The 19,809-nt window shown below is 34.6% G+C and overlaps 1 protein-coding gene across 4 annotated transcripts in view; it reads right to left on the bottom strand.

Annotated features, from left to right (window-relative positions):
- The window catches only part of LRBA (LPS responsive beige-like anchor protein), a 751,667-nt gene that overhangs the window by 556,241 nt on the left and 175,617 nt on the right, over window positions 1–19,809 (bottom strand). For all 4 annotated transcript variants that reach the window (XM_057546722.1, XM_057546725.1, XM_057546723.1 and 1 more), the window contains exons 23-30: window positions 16,858–17,919; window positions 15,709–15,884; window positions 14,703–14,856; window positions 14,115–14,295; window positions 10,876–11,003; window positions 10,291–10,398; window positions 6,120–6,279; window positions 2,584–3,031 (exon numbers count right to left, since the gene is read on the bottom strand). In XM_057546722.1, the coding sequence (XP_057402705.1) occupies window positions 2,584–3,031; window positions 6,120–6,279; window positions 10,291–10,398; window positions 10,876–11,003; window positions 14,115–14,295; window positions 14,703–14,856; window positions 15,709–15,884; window positions 16,858–17,919 (2,417 nt within the window). The remainder of the gene's footprint in view (window positions 1–2,583; window positions 3,032–6,119; window positions 6,280–10,290; window positions 10,399–10,875; window positions 11,004–14,114; window positions 14,296–14,702; window positions 14,857–15,708; window positions 15,885–16,857; window positions 17,920–19,809) is intronic.

Genomic DNA, 19,809 nt, shown 5'->3' on the forward strand with positions numbered 1-19,809 from the left:
AAGGCATTTATTTACTTTCCCTGTGCCTCAGGTTTCATCATCTGTAAAGTAAGAATAAAAACAGTATCTATCTATCCACCTACCTACCTATCTATCTAAAAAATGCACTTTAATACACCTTCAAAGGGTAAAAGCTCAATAGGTATTAGCTTAATTATGAAATTCCTCTTGCAGAAAGAAAACATTTTATACTTGCATATATCTTCTGTATAAACTTACATAATTAGGTTTACATATTTTACATTTTAATTAACTGCCAATTTTCCCTCAGATAAATTGTACCAATATGCCCTCTCAACAATATAAAAGTGTTTCTTCATACCCTCATTAAGACTAGGTATCATCTTTTAAATTTCTGGATTTCTTCATGCTAAGTGTTATAGATTAATATATCTTCAATATCATTTCACACCAGTACTTGTTGTTCTGCTTTTTTTCTCTTTAATAGCTGTATAGTATTGCGCAGTGTAAGGATAAGGAAATTGAGGCTCAGGAGGATGAGGTAATTTGTCCAAATTCACTAATAAGTAATAGAGCCAGAACTCAAACACAGTTTCATCTGATTTCTAGAGTCAATATTCTAACTCCTATATTATAAAGCCTAATAAAAAAGAAAAAAGAAAAAGACATCTGAATCTAGCAGCCACTATATCTATAATGTCACATTAGACATATACCAATGTGCTATTTACCTGGAATTTAGACTCTGTCAATCTCATCATTCCAGGACATTGACCTAATCTTTAAACAGAGGTAGAGGGAGTAAGATGATACAGCATGATGGCAAAAAGATTTTCCATTAAAAGTATATATTCCCTGTGTTCTTTCACAGCATCTTAATTATATAAATAATTTTAACCAGTTTGGATATCTAATGTGCCAGCAAGTCTGAAATAGAAAACTAGGAGATGAGATGAAATACAGAGAACAGGAGACACAAAGAAAGAAATAACCAGACAGAGGGAAATTATGATGAGGATATATCAAAAGAAAACAGAAGCCAACTGGAAGGAAATCCCACTGGCCAAATCAGAGACAATTTGAGCATCAATATAAACAACAACAGTAATATTATAATTCATTCTATAAAGTATGAAATCGTAAGGCCATATGATGAATGTACTGAATTCATTTGATGAGGAGGATAACAGTTTCTAAACCCCTCTTCCCAGGGAGTACCTTAACGGTGGAGAAACCCAGAAAATACCATTTTTATAAATGATCAGAATGAGTATCACCAGTAATGAGATAAAACCATGTGCAACTTGTTAGAATACAACAGGAAGAAACAGCATCACTTCTGTGATATTACTTCCAAAGATGCTTTAACTTGAATCTAATCCCCAGGACACTAATTAGACAAATCTAAACTGAGGGACATTATACAAAACAGCTGGGCTCTCATCTTCTGAAGTGTCGAGGTCATTACATTTAAGGAAAGACTAAAGAACTGTTCTTCCAAATTGAAGGAGGATAAAGAGACACAACAAAATACAACACATAAGTCTGAATTCAATCCTTCTACTATAAAGAGCATTACCGCAAAAATGAGTAAAACTTGAAAGGTGTTTCAAGATTTGAAGGTAGTATTAATATTATATCAATGTTAATTTCCTTATTTTGATGAATGTGTTGCGGTTATGTAGAAAATATACAATAAAATATTCAAAAGGGGTGGAGTACTGTATCAATTTTCCCTCAACAGATTCAGGAAAAATAAAATTTCTTTTAACTGGCAACTTTTCTATAAGGTATTGTTTTCAGATAAAAATACTGATTTTTGAAAAAGAATATGCTTAACAACTCTGATACATACATGTCTTCCAGGCAGAATTTCAGAAAATTTAATATAAAGAAAATTTTCAAGCAAATTGGCCAAAGGTTTCTTAGGAGAGCAGAACCAACAAAGTCAGGAATCTATAGTCAGCTTTCTCAAGCTGTCAAGACTCTGAACACTTCGTTGAATTCCTGAATCTGTCGGAATCCACAGACTCCCACTTTTTTTCACAAAGGCTGTCACAGTACCCACAGCAGAGGAATGAAAGGTAACCATTTGTAAATACAGGTGATTTCTAAGTTGTAACAAACGAAGAAAACAATTATTTAATACACAACTTGCCAATGTAATATTAAAATTATTCTTCAACAATCAATAATTATGTTGATAAATAAAAATTTGAAATGATATACAAACCATACAACAAAATATCCTTATAATTTTTAAAACTATATCAAAACATCCCTTTTTAATGTTGAAGCGACAAAATTTAACAAAGTTAAATTCTTGTTTAATCTTTAAATCCTTACAATTTACATATTTATAAACTAATGAGAACCTACTGTATAGCACAGGGAACTCTACTCAGTGCTCCGTGGTGACCTAAATGAGAAGGAAATCCAAAAAGGAGGGGATATATGTATACCTATAGCTGATTCACTTTGCTGTACAGTATACACTAACACAACATTGTAGAGCAACTATACTCCAATAAATTTATAATTTATATATTTATAACCTTTAAATCCTTATAATTTATATATTTAAATCCTTACATTTATATATTTAAAGACTATTTACAGTACCTGTCAAAAGATCTGAACTGCACAGGTGGCTCAACAGATAGATCACCAAGAGCTCCCAGGCAGGCTGGTGGCAGAAGGGCAGGATCCACTGGGACTCCATCTCCGGGTATGTTAACCAAGCTCCGGAGAATGTCCTTCACGTTGATATTTTTTGAAACTGGAACTGATGGTGCAGCCTTGTTATCCAATTCATTTTCTCCATCGCTTTTGGTCTCCTGAGATTTACTGACTTCTGAAGAAAGAGTGCACAGCACCTCACTGATGGCATCTGGGCCTGCACTGACACTTGGAGGTGCTACAGGAGGAGCGACGTCCACGCTGCTTCCTAAACCAGTAGCCATTTCTTCCCCAATGCCTGAGTCCCTCCTTCGAGCAGATGATGCACTTTCAGATTCTTCCATGGATGCTGGAGTTAATGGACTGAATGCTGCTGGTGAGTTTTCTATATCTGACCCAGAAAAAGAAGAAAACTATGAATAAAAAAATTTACAACTCATTTTAAAAAGGTACACTCAGTCCTAATTATTTTAAATTATGAAATATACAGCATGTTCTAAAAGGTAAAAAACAAATTAAATAATCTATAAAATGTACTCAGTAAATAATTAGATGGTTTAATAAAATAATAATAATATAATAATAATAAATAATAACAAAATATTTTAGAAAATCCCAAAGTGAATATGACATACCAATGGGTAGCAACACAAGGTTGAAAGCCATTGGCCTATAAGAAAAAGTCCAAAATCCTTAGGATAAAGTACAAGGTTCTTCAATAATATGAGTCGGCTAAGTTGTAAACTTTATCAGGGCAGGGAATTTACGTTCTTTAACACTTCATCTCCAGCACCTATGACAATGCCTGGGCCTACAACAATGCCTGGCAAGTAGTAGGTAGTCAATAAGTATTTTTCAGATGACTATTCATCTCCAACTTTATCTCCTGCTACTCATGGCATAACACATAATACTTTATAACACCAATAATTACCTCTACCTCAATCGTGGTTTCTACTGCTAGAACACTTGTTACCACTCCTAAATGCTTGAATAATTCAATGGTCCTTAAAATCTAGTTCAACAGAGAGCATCACCTTTTCTACTTGATTTTCATTCCCTCCCATCAGGTGTTCACTCCATTCCAACAAAAATGCTCCATCTTGCTAAATTCAATGGTCAGTTCTCCGTCCTAACAGCACTTGACATAGCAGCAGCAACTGATTATTCTCTCCAACGTGACAACACTTTTTTCACTTGGCTTACAGGACACCATGCTCTTCTGGTTTTTCATCTACTACCTTACTGTTGTTCCTTCCTTACCTCCTTCACTTCTTTTTCTCCTGGATTTCTTAACTTGAAGGGACTTAGCACTCAGTTCTTAATCCTTTTATCTTCTCTATCAACATTTATTTCCTTAGTGGTCTCATTAACTCTCAAAGTTTTAAATGCCACTATTTCAATAAATAAATACACAAATAAATAAAATTCAGATTGTTACATATAACTGCCTACTCTGCATCTTCTTTTATATGTCTAAAAGACATCGCAAACTCAACATGTCGGAAACTTTATTTCTTATCTTCTTCCCTTAGTATGTTTCACCTTCAGTCTATCCAAGTGCACCTTATAATCATTCTTGACTACCTTCCATCTTTTGCATATCCACAGCTAATATTTTAAAATCCTGTTTTCTCACGATCAAAATATATCCAGAATCTGACTGCTTCTCACTAGCCCTACAGCTACCACCCTAGTCCATCCCCAAAATTACCTCTTGCCTAGGTTATTGCAATATCCTCCTAACTGGCTATGTTAAGACTGTTACATTAATGGTTCTATTGGCCATGCTTCCTGGTATTCACCCCCTTGAGAAGTCATTGAGTCTGGGCTGGGCCTGACTCACTGTAACCAACCAAATGTGGTAGAAGTGGGCTACTTCTGTGCCCAAGCTTAAGATCTGGCAATCTGTGCATTCTCAGAATCTCTGAACACCTCTGTAAACAATCTGGCTACCTGGCTGGAGAGAACATGTAGAGAGACCATATAAAGAGACAGAGGACCTCCAAACTAATGGAGTAAAACCAAGGAATTCAGCTGAGAACAAGTAGCAAGGCCCCACACATACAACCCCAGCTTAGCCATTTCAGTCATTCAGCCCTAGTTCTTGGAGCCATTCTAGCTGAGGCACTAGATTAATGAGGATAAAAGCCATTTCGGACTTTCCAACCCCAGCAAACAACATCTGGAGCAGGGATGAATCATTACCACTGTGACTTATCTGAATCAAATTCATGGAATCATGATAACAAGACTAAAACAGTTGTGAGTTTTAGCTTCGAGGTAAAGTGTAACATAGCAGTACATAACTAAAACATTGGTTTTTCTTGCCCTGTAGGGGGTATTCTTAATACAGAATCCCAAGTGTTACTTTTAAAAACATACATCAATTCTAACTCCTGTACTCAAAACCCTCCAATAATTTCTCATTCTCCTTAGAGTGAAAATCCATACCCCCTTTCTCCTGGTCATTCCTGATAATTTTCCCCATTCAATTTTTCTTTTCTTAGGACTTAACACCTTCTAAAATAATCAATACTATACAATTTATTTATTACTTGTACTTATTTTCTACTTCTTCTCACTAGAATTCAAGCTCCAGGAGGGCAGACTTCTTTTTCTTTTGTTCATTAATAATGAACAAGTACCTAGGAGGTACTGAATGAATATTGATTGGATAAATAAATCACCTCTGTTGGGTAGCAGCTACTTCTATAACTACAATACCTGCTTCTCCATAACTGGCAGCTAATGTTATAACTTTCCCTATAACTGGCAGCTAATTTTATAACTCCAATTATTACAGTTATTTGTTAACAAATCTGTCTCATAAGAGGATATGTTATTTATTCTTCACAACAAATGCTGAGTTAAACAAAAATGTTTAATATTTTATTTGTAAAGAATAACATTTTCTCGGGCTTCCGTGGTGGCTCAGTGGTTAAGAATCCGCCTGCCAATGCAGGGAACACGGGTTCGAGCCCTGGTCAGGGAAGATCCCACATGCCGCGGAGCAACTAAGCCTGTGCGCCACAACTACTGAGCCTGCACTCTAGAGCCCACGAGCCACAACTACTGAAGCCCGCAGGCCTAGAGCCCGTGCTCCGCAACAAGAGAAGTCACTGCAACGAGAAGCCCGTGCACTGCAACAAAGAGTAGCCCCCACTCGCCGCAACTAGAGAAAGCCCGCATGCAGCAAAGAAGACCCAACGCAGCCAAAAATAAATAAATAAATAAATATATTTATTTAAAAAAAGAATAACATTTTCTCATCTTTCAAATAGATGGCTCACTTAAAGAACAGAAACCATCTCCCCATTGCAATTAACTACATGGTACTTAAAATATTTGGTTATTAGTAAAATTAAATACATACTCTCACTTTATACATAAATTCCAGAATCAATATTTTAACTGTCATAAGTAGGTAATGTTTTACTTGAACTTTGGATGCCAGATAATAAAATAGAAAAACTTACCAGGGAGTGATAAATTCCCGCTTTCACTAGCAGTTTCCTTAAAAGACTGGCTATGCCTTTCATTTTGGGGTTCCAAAATGTCTCTGTACTTCGAGACCATAAGAACAGAGATAAAGTATACAACTGCCAAGGCTAAAAACTGTGCTTGTTTGCTATCCTCCTGGGGAAAAATAAAAGGAGTTGATCATGCCACTATTAAATAACATGTTTGAATCTTACTTTACATGACAACATTCAAATAGAAAACATGTTCACAAATCTTTCAATATACGCAGAAAACAGTAATGAATTCACCTGAGCAAAGATTAGGCAAATACTCTTGGAAAAATGCCTGTAAATATTAGGTTTTATGCTTGTGAAACATGAAAAGAGAGAAGCTGGCTTGTTTTTTTAAATTAACTATATCTGAAGAGATATGTCCTAATATACTTTGTAAGATTAATCAAATAGCAATTATCACTATATATGAACAACTATTTTTACTTCCAACCATAAGAATTAAAATGTTTTAAAAAATCAGAACAACAGTTTTCCTAAAAGACATTCAAGATTTTTTAAAGTAACGTTATCAGATACAGAACTGGATGCCAAAGAAATTCTCAAGAGTATTTTAACACACTCAAGTGTCCACAATTGAAAATATAGTGTCTGCCAGAAAGAAAAGGACAAACTAGACTGACCTCTAAAGAGGTCCAGGCTTCATCTCAGCACTACAGATCACTTACATATCTGTACATCAATGACCAGTTCACCTAGTCAAATTCCCCATTTTCAAAGGAACATTGTACACATCACTAATTTTGATAACTTTTCAAAATAGGTTTGAACTTAATTAATTTAAAGGAAAAACTCAAATTCTTCCAGCAAATCCTGAAAACTAAAGGTACCTCAAGTAGCAGCTAAATTTAGGATAAGTGAAACAAAGAACACGGTTGCCTAGCAGATAAATAAATGGAAACAACTGGCACAAATGAAACTAAAGGTTAACAATTAACAAATATCAAGTTTTGGACACAATTTCAGAGAAAAAATGAGATCTCAGAGTCTACTGAACATATCTACTTGATAGGAGTATTAGACGTATTGTATATATAAACTAACAAGAATCTACAGTACTTTTTAGGTTCATGTGTAAGACCTTATCAGTCTTGATGGAAAAGATATATGTACATTTGTCCTTTTTTTATTAACCATCCCTTTTCTCCAGAAACTCCTCTGTTCCTCTGCCACACAGTCCTACCATCTATTATAATAACTGCTGTTAATGGTATCAACATTAAAAATACAGGCAAATAACTTGCTTGGTCTGCTTAATCTTTTATAAGTTATTTACACCTATCTAATCTTTATTTAGCCCATTAATATGTTCAGTGTTTACTAACTACAGTATGAAGTTTACAGTGTATGCCTGATCTGTGCCCAAATAAAAAATATCCCATAGATCCTTATGTTTAAGTCCTAACTCCTGAAACAAATTTACTTTCAACTGTAGCTGTCATTTATTGAATACTTACTGTGAGTCAGGCACTGTGCTATATTCATTAACCCATTTAAATAAGATGAGGCCTAGAGAAGTTAAGTAATTTACCTAAGGGCATATAGTAAATGAAAAAGCAAATCTGAACTCAGATTAGACTGATGAAAAACCTTAGCTTTTAACCTCAAGGTAATAATTTATTTATAGCCCCAGTCTTAGGTCATTTCCTTTTTCTTCAAAGTTGCTTATGCTAGAGAGGCTCTGGGATGTACTTTGGGAAACATGGTCTTTTCTCTTTTCTAAAATTCTTGTAAGGTGATTATATAACTTTTAAAATTACCAAAAAAATTAAAGTTATTTGTTACTTTGAGAAATGAACACGGTAGACACAGGAGACACTCTATTTCTCTGTCCAAATATCGTGATATAATAACCAATCAGAAAGAGCCAAATCATACAGAGCCAGGGTGAGGAGTTGTGATTTCATTTTAAGTGCTATGGGAAGCCATTAGAGAATTTTTTTTTTTAACATCTTTATTGGAGTATAGTTGCTTTACAATGTTGTGTTAGTTTCTACTGTATGACAAAGTGAATCTACTATATAACATATACAGCTATATGTATACATACTTCCCCATATCCCCTCCCTCTTACGTCTCCCTCCTACCCTCCCTTTCCCACCCCTCTAAATGGTCACAAAGCACCAAGCTGATCTCCCTGTGCTATGCAGCTGCTTCCCACTAGCTATCTATTTTACATTTGGTAGTGTATATATATATATCAATGCTACTCTCTCACTTCATCCCAGCTTACCCTTCCCCCTCCCCGTGTCCTCAAGTCCATGCTCTATGTCTGCGTTTTTATTCCTGTCCTACCCCTAGGTTCATTAGAACCTTTTTTTTTTTTTCAGATTCCATATATATGTGTTAGCATACGGTGTTTGCTTTTCTCTTTCTGACTTACTTCACTCTGTATGACAGACTCTAGGTCCATCCACCTCACTACAAATAACTCAATTTCATTTCTTTTTATGGCTGAGTAATCTTCCATTGTATATTATGTGCAACATCTGCTTTATTCATTCATCTGTCGATGGGCACTTAGGTTGCTTCCATGTCCTTCCTATTGTAAATAGAGCTGCAATGAACATTGTGGTACATGACTCTTTTTGAATTATGGTTTTCTCAGGGTATATGCCCAGTAGTAGGATTGCTGGGTTGTATGGTACTTCTATTTTTAGTTTTTTGAGGAACCTCCATACTGTTTATAGTGGCTGTATCAATTTACATTCCCACCAACAGTGCAGGAGGTTACCCTTTTCTCTACACCCTCTCCAGCATTTATTGTTTGTAGATTTTTTGATGATGGCCATTCTGACCTCTGTGAGGTGCTACCTCATTGTAGTTTTGATTTGCATTTCCATTAGAGAATTTTTTAAGCCAAAGAGTTACATCATCTATTCTAGATTTTGAAACTTCATTCTAGGAAATACAAAGTTATGGGGCAATAGACTCAACAACTGCTCAAGGAAAGAGAATGGGGAGAGAAGGAAGCAGCAATATTTGGTTCCAAAGTGGACCACAGTCAGTGGGTTCTAAAAAAACAAAAGTGATGGTTTCTTCATTAAAGAAATAATAACAGCTACCAAAAAGCAAAAAATTGAGATCCAGGGAGGCATTATAGTACAATGGTTAAGATCAAAATTTCAAGAATCAGACTCCCTAGGTCCTTAATCCACTTCTAACTCTCACTACTTGTAGGATTTTAAGCAGACTATTTAAGCTAATACTGTCATCTTTCTCATAGGATTATTCTGTGAATTAAATGAGATAATACATATAAATCATCCAGTTATATGCTTAATACAAAATAAATTATTAGTTATAGCTAATAATTATTACCTATAACTACTATTAACAAATTGTATACTTGTATAAAGCTTAGTGAAGAATCAAAAGAGGACTAAAACACTGGAGAAAGAGAAGGGAAAGTTAAAAATTGAAGTTATAAAGTTTATTTTTAAAAAACGTGTATGTAATATAGAGCAGCCAGTACTAAACACGCAGTAAGTGTTCAATAAATATTAATGATAATACTCCAAATCCTGGCGATTTTTATTTTCATGTTTATACTTTTTTTGTATGACTTTACAATTCCTACATGAAATTCTGCCATATTATATATCAAAATTAGCTAAAACAAAACTATTTTTAATCTTTAAAAAATTTAAAACACCACACACAACATTTCATCATGTATTTTTATATCATATGAAACTTTCAGAGCACAGATTCTGGAGTTAGAATCCTATCATTTACTAGCTCCATTAGCTTGAACAAGTTACCCAAGCTCTCTGTGCTTCAAATTCCTCATTCATAAAATGGGAATTACAAAGTACACAACTCAAGAAGTTGTTGTAATGAATAAGAACATATGAAGCACTTACAATGCTTACTATGTAATAACGTGTTATTCTTTTTGGTAGCAATACTCTGATATATTAGCTCCATTTATATAAACAATATTTTTAATATTCTAAGATTCTAAAATCATTGTCAAGAGAACTGGTATCTAGGCCTTCTTATTTCTACCTGACTATTTTATGTCACAAAGAGTGTTCACTCTCAATACTTTGGGCCTCAGAGGAAATATGTATCAGTTAAGAGAATATGTAAAAGAAATACTGTAACTTACTATGTCTCTGAAGACAACTGCCCTAAGTCGATTAATATCCATGTCTTGTAGGAGCCTGTCAAAATCTCTTACTGGAGATATACCACCAGTTACAATATCCACCGGACTCTATTTAAGACAAAAAAATATAAATATATACATTACACAGACATTTTAAAAAATAAACACAGTATTCCATAGGTTATAATGTTGTTTTTCCCAGTTTATTTTCCTACTTCTTTCTGTCTTCTTTTTTTGGGTGTCAGGACGGGGGTGGGTGGTGTAGAAGGGAGTCATGAAGGAAAAAAGAAACTGCATGCTAATTCACCAAGTACGTGAAACACAAATTGACATACTTAAGGAAAAGGTATCATGGACACAAGGAAAGTAAACATTTGGAAAAGCAGACAAGATTAAGTATAAGCAAATCTTTACTGTATACTTAAACACAAATATTTGAAGGTTATGTCCACAGACTAAAATAACTATTTTAGGACCTCTGTCAGATTTATTTAACTTTATGTTGAAATGAACAAATAAATTTAAGATCTTAATCATAAAATAAGAGAATGCTTTTTTATTTAATTAATTATTCTGTATGCTTACCTTTGCTGCAGATTTCCCCATGGGAATCAGGCTGTGTGTTGTTTTCTGGACTTTTCCTGCTTTGCCTTTAGTTTTCAGCTGTGAATGCTGTTGACACTCTAAGCAATTCCTTACTGCCACTGCACACACTGTAATTTATTTTAAGGAAAAAATTGGGCAAGAAAAAATTATATTTACGATTATGAGACTGACAAAACTCACCTATACGAGTTACATAAGATTTTATTTGAAACATTACCTTCAGCAAATTTCTAAAATGTCCCTGGGCTTTATCACCCACTGTTTGTTTTCTGACTTTGTTAGCTACTCTGTTAGGGCCCACTGTTAAAAGAGAATCAGTTCAGGAACCTTAATAAACACTGTACTGTTTCTTAGGTCTCACGTAAGCTACTTGAAATAATCTTCTATGGAGGAAAAGAGGGAAGAAAAGAATTTTTTTTAAAGGTGTAAGAAAGTAGAAAGTAAATCACATTGCCATCAACTAGTCCAGGGTAAAATAACCTTCTATTACCTTCATTAAAGTACAATAGTTAAACTAGAAACTTGCATGTTTTTCTTAAAATTTTTATCATTACAGCATGATATTAATAGAGACTGAGAGAGGGTATAGCATTAAAAGGAATATTTATAGGATCTACCTTTTACTGGCTTTCATTAAAACTGTTTAAAAGGCAGGGGACAAAAAAGAGATTGTGATTAATATACAGTCTAAAATTACCTCTCTAAACATCTCACTTAGGCAGTTAACTCAAGTTATTTAGAAATTAATTTTGAGTTTTAAGTTAACAAATTAGGTAATACACAATTGACTATGAATTGATTGATATCATGTAATCATCTCAATTCCCAACCAATTTGGTAGCACTGAAGGTATTTGTCTCAACAAGAGTGAGAGCAAATTAGGAACAAAATAGCAAACTTAAGTGATAACGACCTTAAATGCCACCAGACTATCATATGGCTAGCACACACAGAATTGAAAAGGGAAAATATCGAGAAAGGTGCTGAAAGGGAGCAACAACAGTTGGGAAAAAGGAAGGAACACAGTGAAGAAGGGAGGGAGAGAGAATATGGAACACAACTCTGTCAAATTTGGAGTCAGGCCCACGAAAATAACTCTTCCACTACTTTTGTCACAGGTTGCATAAAATCAAGTTTGGGTCTGCGTTACAAAGTTAAAAACCACATTCGAATGCCTAGTATCAATCAATCTCAGTAGCACAGTTTATTCTTACTGTTGCCATCCTACCTTCTCAACCCCAACTTCAGGAAAACAGGAGTGAGGAGACCAGGGATCAAAACATTTGGACTGGGACTTCCCTGGTGGCGCAGTGGTTAAGAATCCGCCTGCCAATGCAGGGGACGCGGGTTCAAGCCCTGGTCTGGGAAGATCTCACATGCCACGGAGCAACTAAGCCCATGCGCCACAACTACTGAGCCTGCGCTCTAGAACCTGCGTGCCACAACAACTGAAGCCTAGAGCCTGCAACAAGAGAAGCCATCACCATGAGAAGCCCGCGCACTGCATCGAAGAGTAGCCCCCACTCGCCACAACTAGAGAAAAGCCCACACGCAGCAACGAACACCCAACGCAGCCATAAATTAATTAATTAATTAATTATTTTAAAAAAACAAAAACATTTGGACTGTTTACCAAGCTTACCATATTCTATTAAGTGATCCTGAACAAGGAGAACATGTGGTGCTGGAGTACACTGAATTATTTCTTTATTTTCTTCTACAGTTATGAAAATGAGGGAGATACAGTATTCCCTTAGCTTCTGAATCTAATACTTCTTGAGTATAGTGAAGCACTGTTAGTGTAGTCTTGTACTTTCAATTCCAAAAGTGCACTCTTTTTAGGAAAGTGGAAAGGTTTTAAAAATGGCATATACAAAAGCAATGGGTTCTAAATATTTTAATTATATTACTGATATAAAGTTTAAGGGTGTATCCTATAACAGAAAGAGTAGGAACATTAGTTAAACTATATTCAAATTCCAGCTCTACCAATTTATAGCTTTTAAATTTTTGGCAAATTTCCTAATTTCTTTGATCTCCATTTTCCTCATGAATAAAAGGAAGAAAATACAAATGAATGAATGTCTGGAAGAAAATGATTGGTGACTCGTGAAAATCAGCAATGACATATGACAGTAGTCAATAAATGACAGCTTTTGTTTTGTTGTGCTTACCATTTCAATCTCTCTCAATTAAAATTTTTTTAAAACTCCCTAAAAATAGTATACCAAGTTCTTTAGAGCATCCTAAGTTTAAAAGTACTTTGAATAGCATTTTGAGTAAAAATAATTATTGTACCAAAAAAAATCTAAGTACATCTGCTTGTGTAATGGATATTCTTGCTAAATATGGGGAAATACTTCATTAACTAATTAGATTTTCCACTGTTGGTATTATATTTTCATAGGTGCCTTATTTCTAATTTGTCTTCATATGGCCATGGTTCCTAAAGATTTTGCTTCCATTTTTTGGTCCCCGTTTCTCCACCTACTTCTCTCCATTTAATAAGCAAATCATTAACAAAGTCTCAGTATTTACGACTAGATACAGGACACCTTCTGCATAGAGAAAAAATTTTCTTCTTCACCTAAGGAAGTTCAGATATCACTAAAACTTCTTTTGATTTACTTTAACTTTCACCTAAGGAAGAACTGCTTCCAGGAGAAGAACAGAGATTTAATAATCTTACTAACTGCTTTAACAAATTATCACAGCTTATTTGGATAAAGGCTATACTTGAATGATGCTAGTTTAGAACCTTGCTACTCAAGTGTGTTTGTAAGAGAAGCAGCATCAACATTACCTGGGACTTGCTAGAAAGGCAATTTTAGGTCTCATGCCAGACCTATACAATCTAATCAGCATTTCAACAAGATCCTTTGGTGATCCATGTGTATGAATCATCTTAAAATTTGAGAAGCACTACTTTAAAGCAAAAAGAGATTGGGGCAGGGGGGTGGGCAGAGAAGAAGTAACGCTGACCAGAATCAATGCAGAATTTTCAAAACACGTCCTCCTCCTCTATCTACCTTCACAAGTACTACTATAGCCAGTACATACACAGTCCTTCACTCTTTGGAGGTTGAAAAGTAGCATAAGACAAATTGCCTAGCACACTTTTTCCCACCAACAGGAAAAAGAAAATGTTCAATTTAATATGTCTGGATCACTGAAAATTTTTTAAGTAAGTTCCTAAGTAATGGGTTTTAACAGCTCACCCAGTCGGAGACACTGCCGCAGAATTCCTCCAGATGACATATTTTTTTCAGCTTCAATTTCAGTAAAGCCAAGAGAACTTGCAAATATAAGAACATCCACAAGGCTGATTAGTCTCTGCAAAAATGTCACAGAGGCTTCTATTGAAAGGCCTTGAGTAGGTTCAATATTCTCCAGCTCATGCTGTAAGGAATAAAGTTTGACATTTACATTTATATTCTGATAAAAATCCAGTTTTATGAGATACATTCCCCAGATTTCTAAATTTTACAAAAAGCCAGGCTTTCACAAATCTACTTCAACAGAGGGATTTCCTTATCATTTCATCTAAAAAAAAAGCATACATACAGGTGAAACACTGTCAGTCATATTCTTCACTAACTCATTCGTCCCTAATAATTAAACATTCTTTTTAGTCCCTTCATTCCTGGAACAGATTCTAAGGTCCTTTCAAGTAATTATAAAAGGATTCTGTTGCTTTTGAATTACAGAACCTATGATGTACAGTAACAACCACATTCAAGTTTTAATCAATAAGAATGCATAAGTCATGTTTTCACACCAACTTTATATAGTAGTTAAGTCCTTACTGTAGCCGATGTAGCAGCTGAAAGCAATGGCAGTATACCCCCGCAAGCCATGACCATATTGTCCATCACTTGAGAGATGAGATGAATTGTGTTGTGTACAAAGATGACATTATCACTGCTATTCACGAAGTCCATAACTGTCTTTGTTGAATGGCTGTCCAAAGATAAATGATGTTTACTGATAAAGCTAAAGAAAGGAAATCACAGTTTGCCTACTTGAGGGGAGGGAGGATAAGAAGGTGCTTTTGCTTCATCTTGAAAGCTGAGGAAAGATAATGATGCAGCAGGCATTTTGGAGGATGTATACTTCCTTAGAAGATGTAGACCATTCCATGTCAGTAGTTACTATACATGCCCTTTTTCAGTGCTGAAATAGAAACACTATTCATCTTACACTTAATATAAAAGTTGAACTAAATTATCCTTAACTAGGAACAAAATTAAGAAGTGGCAAAAACTAAGAGGTAAATGGTGCTAAATGTGCTATTAAAAATGAATTTTCTAATAACGTTTTCTTAGACAATGCCATGAAATGTTTTTAAACAGAATAAGAGTAGTATGCAAATAACAATAAACACATTAGGCACTTTTAAAATCATAAATCATACAATGGAGGATAATCTGAAATACACAGACTCTTCATACTAAAAATACATTGGAAAATTAGATGTTTTACATAAACCCCAATTTTCTTTTTTTTACTACTTCCAGAAGTAAACCCACTCGGTAGACCTACATTCAGGCACATTATATGCTATATTATATGCTGTAAAGTATGCAGCAAATTTTTTAAAAGAAAAATTTTCAAGTTTTTATACTCTAAATATGGTACCTCATTTATATGAGAATAAACATTAATTCAATAAAACCCTACCACAGAAATAATTTATATCCTACTTTTTAAGCAAATGACTGAAATTAATTGCAAAATGTCAACTATATAAATTTCTTTGAAAACAAACCCTGAAGTTTATATACATATTCTATAACAAACATATGGACAAACCTTCTCCACATCTGTATGTCTGTTTCTATCGAAAATAATAGATCAGTGAGCAAACGCTGATGCACTTGAGACCATTTGAACTCTGGAATACGGAACATAGACCTGGAATCCCTCCTTTGTCCGTTAACTGCATCTGGTGCTGTTCCTTGCCCTGGCTGCTCCTGTTGCCTTGACATCTAATAGAGAAAGTTAAAAAGCATAATTAAATAAGTTCAACTTCAAAGGTAAACATTAATAACTTAATAGCTGCTATGTAATTCATCTAACAAATACTCACATTTTAAGATACTAAGGGACTAAATCAGAGAAAAATTATCCATGAGTACTAACATTAATACATTTAAAGCAAAGATATAAAAAATGCGAAATCAGCACAATGCAGCAGGAACTGGTCAGGAACCATGTTAGTATTATCACCAGCTAATGCAACATTTTACAAAGGAATCAAGAAGCTTTTGGTTTTGAATACTGACATAAAAGAAAAGCCATAGCTGGCTTATAAATTGGCTAGAGTTAAGAAGAAACAAAAATAAAGACAACAGAATGAAGACCAAACCAACAAAACAAAGAGGAGGAGGAGGAGGAGCAATAAGAGTTGAATCAAGTGGGAAACGACAACATGCAACCACAGTGGTATCAGGAATCTCTCTGAGACACTGGTAAGGAAGAAAGCTGTGTCTCTGGATCGCACAAAGGCTCCTGTCTCTTACAAAAGTAAACAGACCTCATGGAACAATTTTAAACCACATACTTTGTACGTAAAATTATACACTGGCAGGTGGTTTTGCAGGAAGGTAGTCCCAGGTTCTGCTGAAAAACTAAGGTCCTAACTATGACTGGGTCATCACATAAAGGGTAAAAGTATTTCCAATGTTTGCTTTATAAGCTAAAAATACACTAACACTGAAACTTGAAAGTAGTAACTTTTGATAATACTGTGTTAAAAATAATAATAAAAGCTGCCATTTAGCAAACTCATACTGAAAGCCATACCCTGTGCTAAAGATAATAATCTTCACATTCACTGCATTTATGTAATTGCGAATAGGTTATGAACCAATTCCAAAATAAAATAAAATCTAAGTCTATACACTTGTTCTATTTCAACTCAATGCAAATACGCTTCAAGAAGATAATAAATATAATCACCTCAAGCACAGGCTGATGACGCTGAGATGCTTCCATGTTTGTAGTGGCCTTCAATTCCAATCTCTCAGTATCTGTAGCAACACTGGAAACATCCAACTTAGCAATCCTCTGCTCAGAAGTAGTAGGAGACTCGAAGATACTACTATGAGAAGCACTATGTAGTTTGGTTTCTCCAGAGAGGTTAGTTTTCTCCCCTACCTCCAGCATCTGACCAACATCTGATTGAACAGTTGCTTGGGAAGCAGTAGTTCCTGGTGAGGCAGCTGAAGACCCTGATGCTGTCATAGTCAAGACTGCAGAATCTTTAGGATCTCGAGTTTCAGTGTCAGTTTGTTTCTTACTTACAGGTTCTTCCTCTTGAAATATTAACTTGTGGTCATTACTAAACATGTCCATTCTTTCACTGGCTTCAGAAGCAGCTGGAGACAAACTGTTATCTTGGAGCTCTGTAGGTAGACTGGCTTCCTCAGTAGGAATACTTTCTACCTTCAGTTCTACATAATCATCATCTTCTTCTTCCTCTACTACAGACTTATCCAATAATTCTGGCACCTCTGAAGCATCCTCTTCTGAAGGAGAACTTATGGAAGCAGTTACTTCATTGACAGTCATTATATCTTTGCCAGTTGTTTTAAAAGAATCAGAGGAAACAGTCACAGCTTCTATTATGTCAGAAGATCCTTCTAAACTCTCTGCATTAATTGTTTCATTTATCAGTGTTTCTTCTAAAGGGACTTCATCCAGTAACTCCTGATTTTCTTGCACAGTTGTCCTTTCTTCATTAGATGTATTGTGAGTTTGCAGTTCAACATTGGATGCAGATTCTACTGAACTTGTCTTCCCAATGCTTGACTTTTCATCACTAGTTCTGGTGATATGAGAAGAAGGAGGAGAATCCTTTGTATCCGATTGCTGGGATCCTACTGAAACATTAACATCCCTGCTAATGCCAGAGACTGCTTGAATTGGACTTGAAGAACACTGCCCTATTTCTTCATCAACTTTTCCCTGGTGTTCCCTAAATATACTGGCAAGGTTTTCTTTATGTATTTCAAAAGTGACCTACATGAAAAACATACAAGCAGTCAAAACATGCAAAAAAAAAAAAGAAAGAAAGAAAGAACAGAGCATACAGAACATAAAATAAAAATATTTAATTTTTCAAATATATGGTTTATATAATGCAGTAAGACAGTTTTCCTATAATATCTTTATTTATAAAATAAATAAAAGGTAAGTCAATCACAAAAATCTAAACAGTCAAAAAATTATAGCTAATCTTAATGCTAACAGGTAGCATGGCATCAAACAATAACAAGAATATAGTTATTTAGCCTATTCTTAAAGATACATAATATAGGAAAAGAGTACATTATTCTACTGACCTCTATAACTTGTACCAGGATCTAAGTATGTACCATTGGGAAGTGCTTTGGGCACTACGTAATACATTGTTTCAAATGCAACGAAAACCCATTTCCCCATGATTTATCCTCAGCAGAGATCAAAAATATCAATTATGTTCACTTAATATATGATGCAAATCACACACTTAGATATTATATATATTATAGCAGCTCCCTACGTATTTATTAAGCTACTAAAACTTTCTCCTACTAAGCCAAAGAATACAAATTCTTTTAGCAATGAAATAAAAAGATCCAACCCTTCCCCAAAGGTCAACCATAATTTTTAAAGTTGAACTGATCACAAATGGTCTGAAAGTTCCAGTTCATCCATCCACACAACTATTCATTCCACTTGTATGCTGTATGTAAGAGATCACTATGTATTCAGCACTGTGAACATCCCCATATCATGCTTATTAGACTTTTACCCAAATAAATGGAAAACTTTTATGGTTAAAGTATAAAAGACAGTGCTGTGATTTTCAGTGTCAAAAGGTTTATGAATTTCTTATCTCATCAAGCATTATTATATTATAGCCACCATTATGTGACTGCTGCTAGTGAATTTCAATGGGAACACCTCTCAAAAAAATAAAAGTATAATACATGAAGAAGGCATAAGCATAATTACAGTTTATCAATGCTAGAATTGTTTGTTTATGTAACCTATATTATTATAACATACATAGAATACATAGTAAATTGAACCTTTTAGTCAACAAACCTTTATTGAGCCCTAGTATAGGAGGATGGTAGTAGATGATAACAAAAGAAGAAAAGATGATTTTTCATGCCCAAAGATTCACAGGCCTTTCTGAATCACAGATATGTATCCACGTGGGTACAAGGCAAACAAAATTATAAATAATGCACAATGCACAGTTCCTTCCATAGCTATTAACTAGCCTTTACTCATTACATATACAGTACATTCTTGCCATAATGTGGTATAGCTAAAAATAAAAATGTTTAGGAAATAAACATTTTCCTAATTTTAAATATGTGGGGAACTTTTTTGAATATTTCAAAATGAAATGCATGTATTCAACACTAAAGAGTAAAATGGCACAATAACATTAACAAAATAATTTCTTTTACACCCAGAAGGCTGATATCTTCTTTGAACTATGTTCTTTATTTTAATTGACCAATTCCTCATTTATTCATTCAAGAAAACTTTACTGAACATCTACAGTATGCCAGACACTGTGTGATGAAAAACAAAATGTTCCTACCTTCATGGTGCTTATATTCTAATGGAGTAGATGAAAAATAAACATGCAAATATATAAGGTAATGTCAAGTAATAGTAAGAGATTTGAAGAAAAAAAGGAGATAGACAATAACTGAAGATGACAGTCTAGATGGGAGGGTATATTTTACTAGGGTAACTGGGAAAGGTCTCTGGAGATGTTATGTTTGAACAGAGACAAGAATACAGTGAGAGAGCAAGTTACATGAATATCATGTAATGAAAAGACTTTCAGGCGGAAGGAAGAACAAATGCAAAGGCCCTGGAGCCAAAATAAGCTCAGTATGTTTG

Source organism: Balaenoptera acutorostrata, chromosome 5 (assembly GCF_949987535.1).
Source record: "Balaenoptera acutorostrata chromosome 5, mBalAcu1.1, whole genome shotgun sequence".
Taxonomy (NCBI): domain Eukaryota; kingdom Metazoa; phylum Chordata; class Mammalia; order Artiodactyla; family Balaenopteridae; genus Balaenoptera; species Balaenoptera acutorostrata.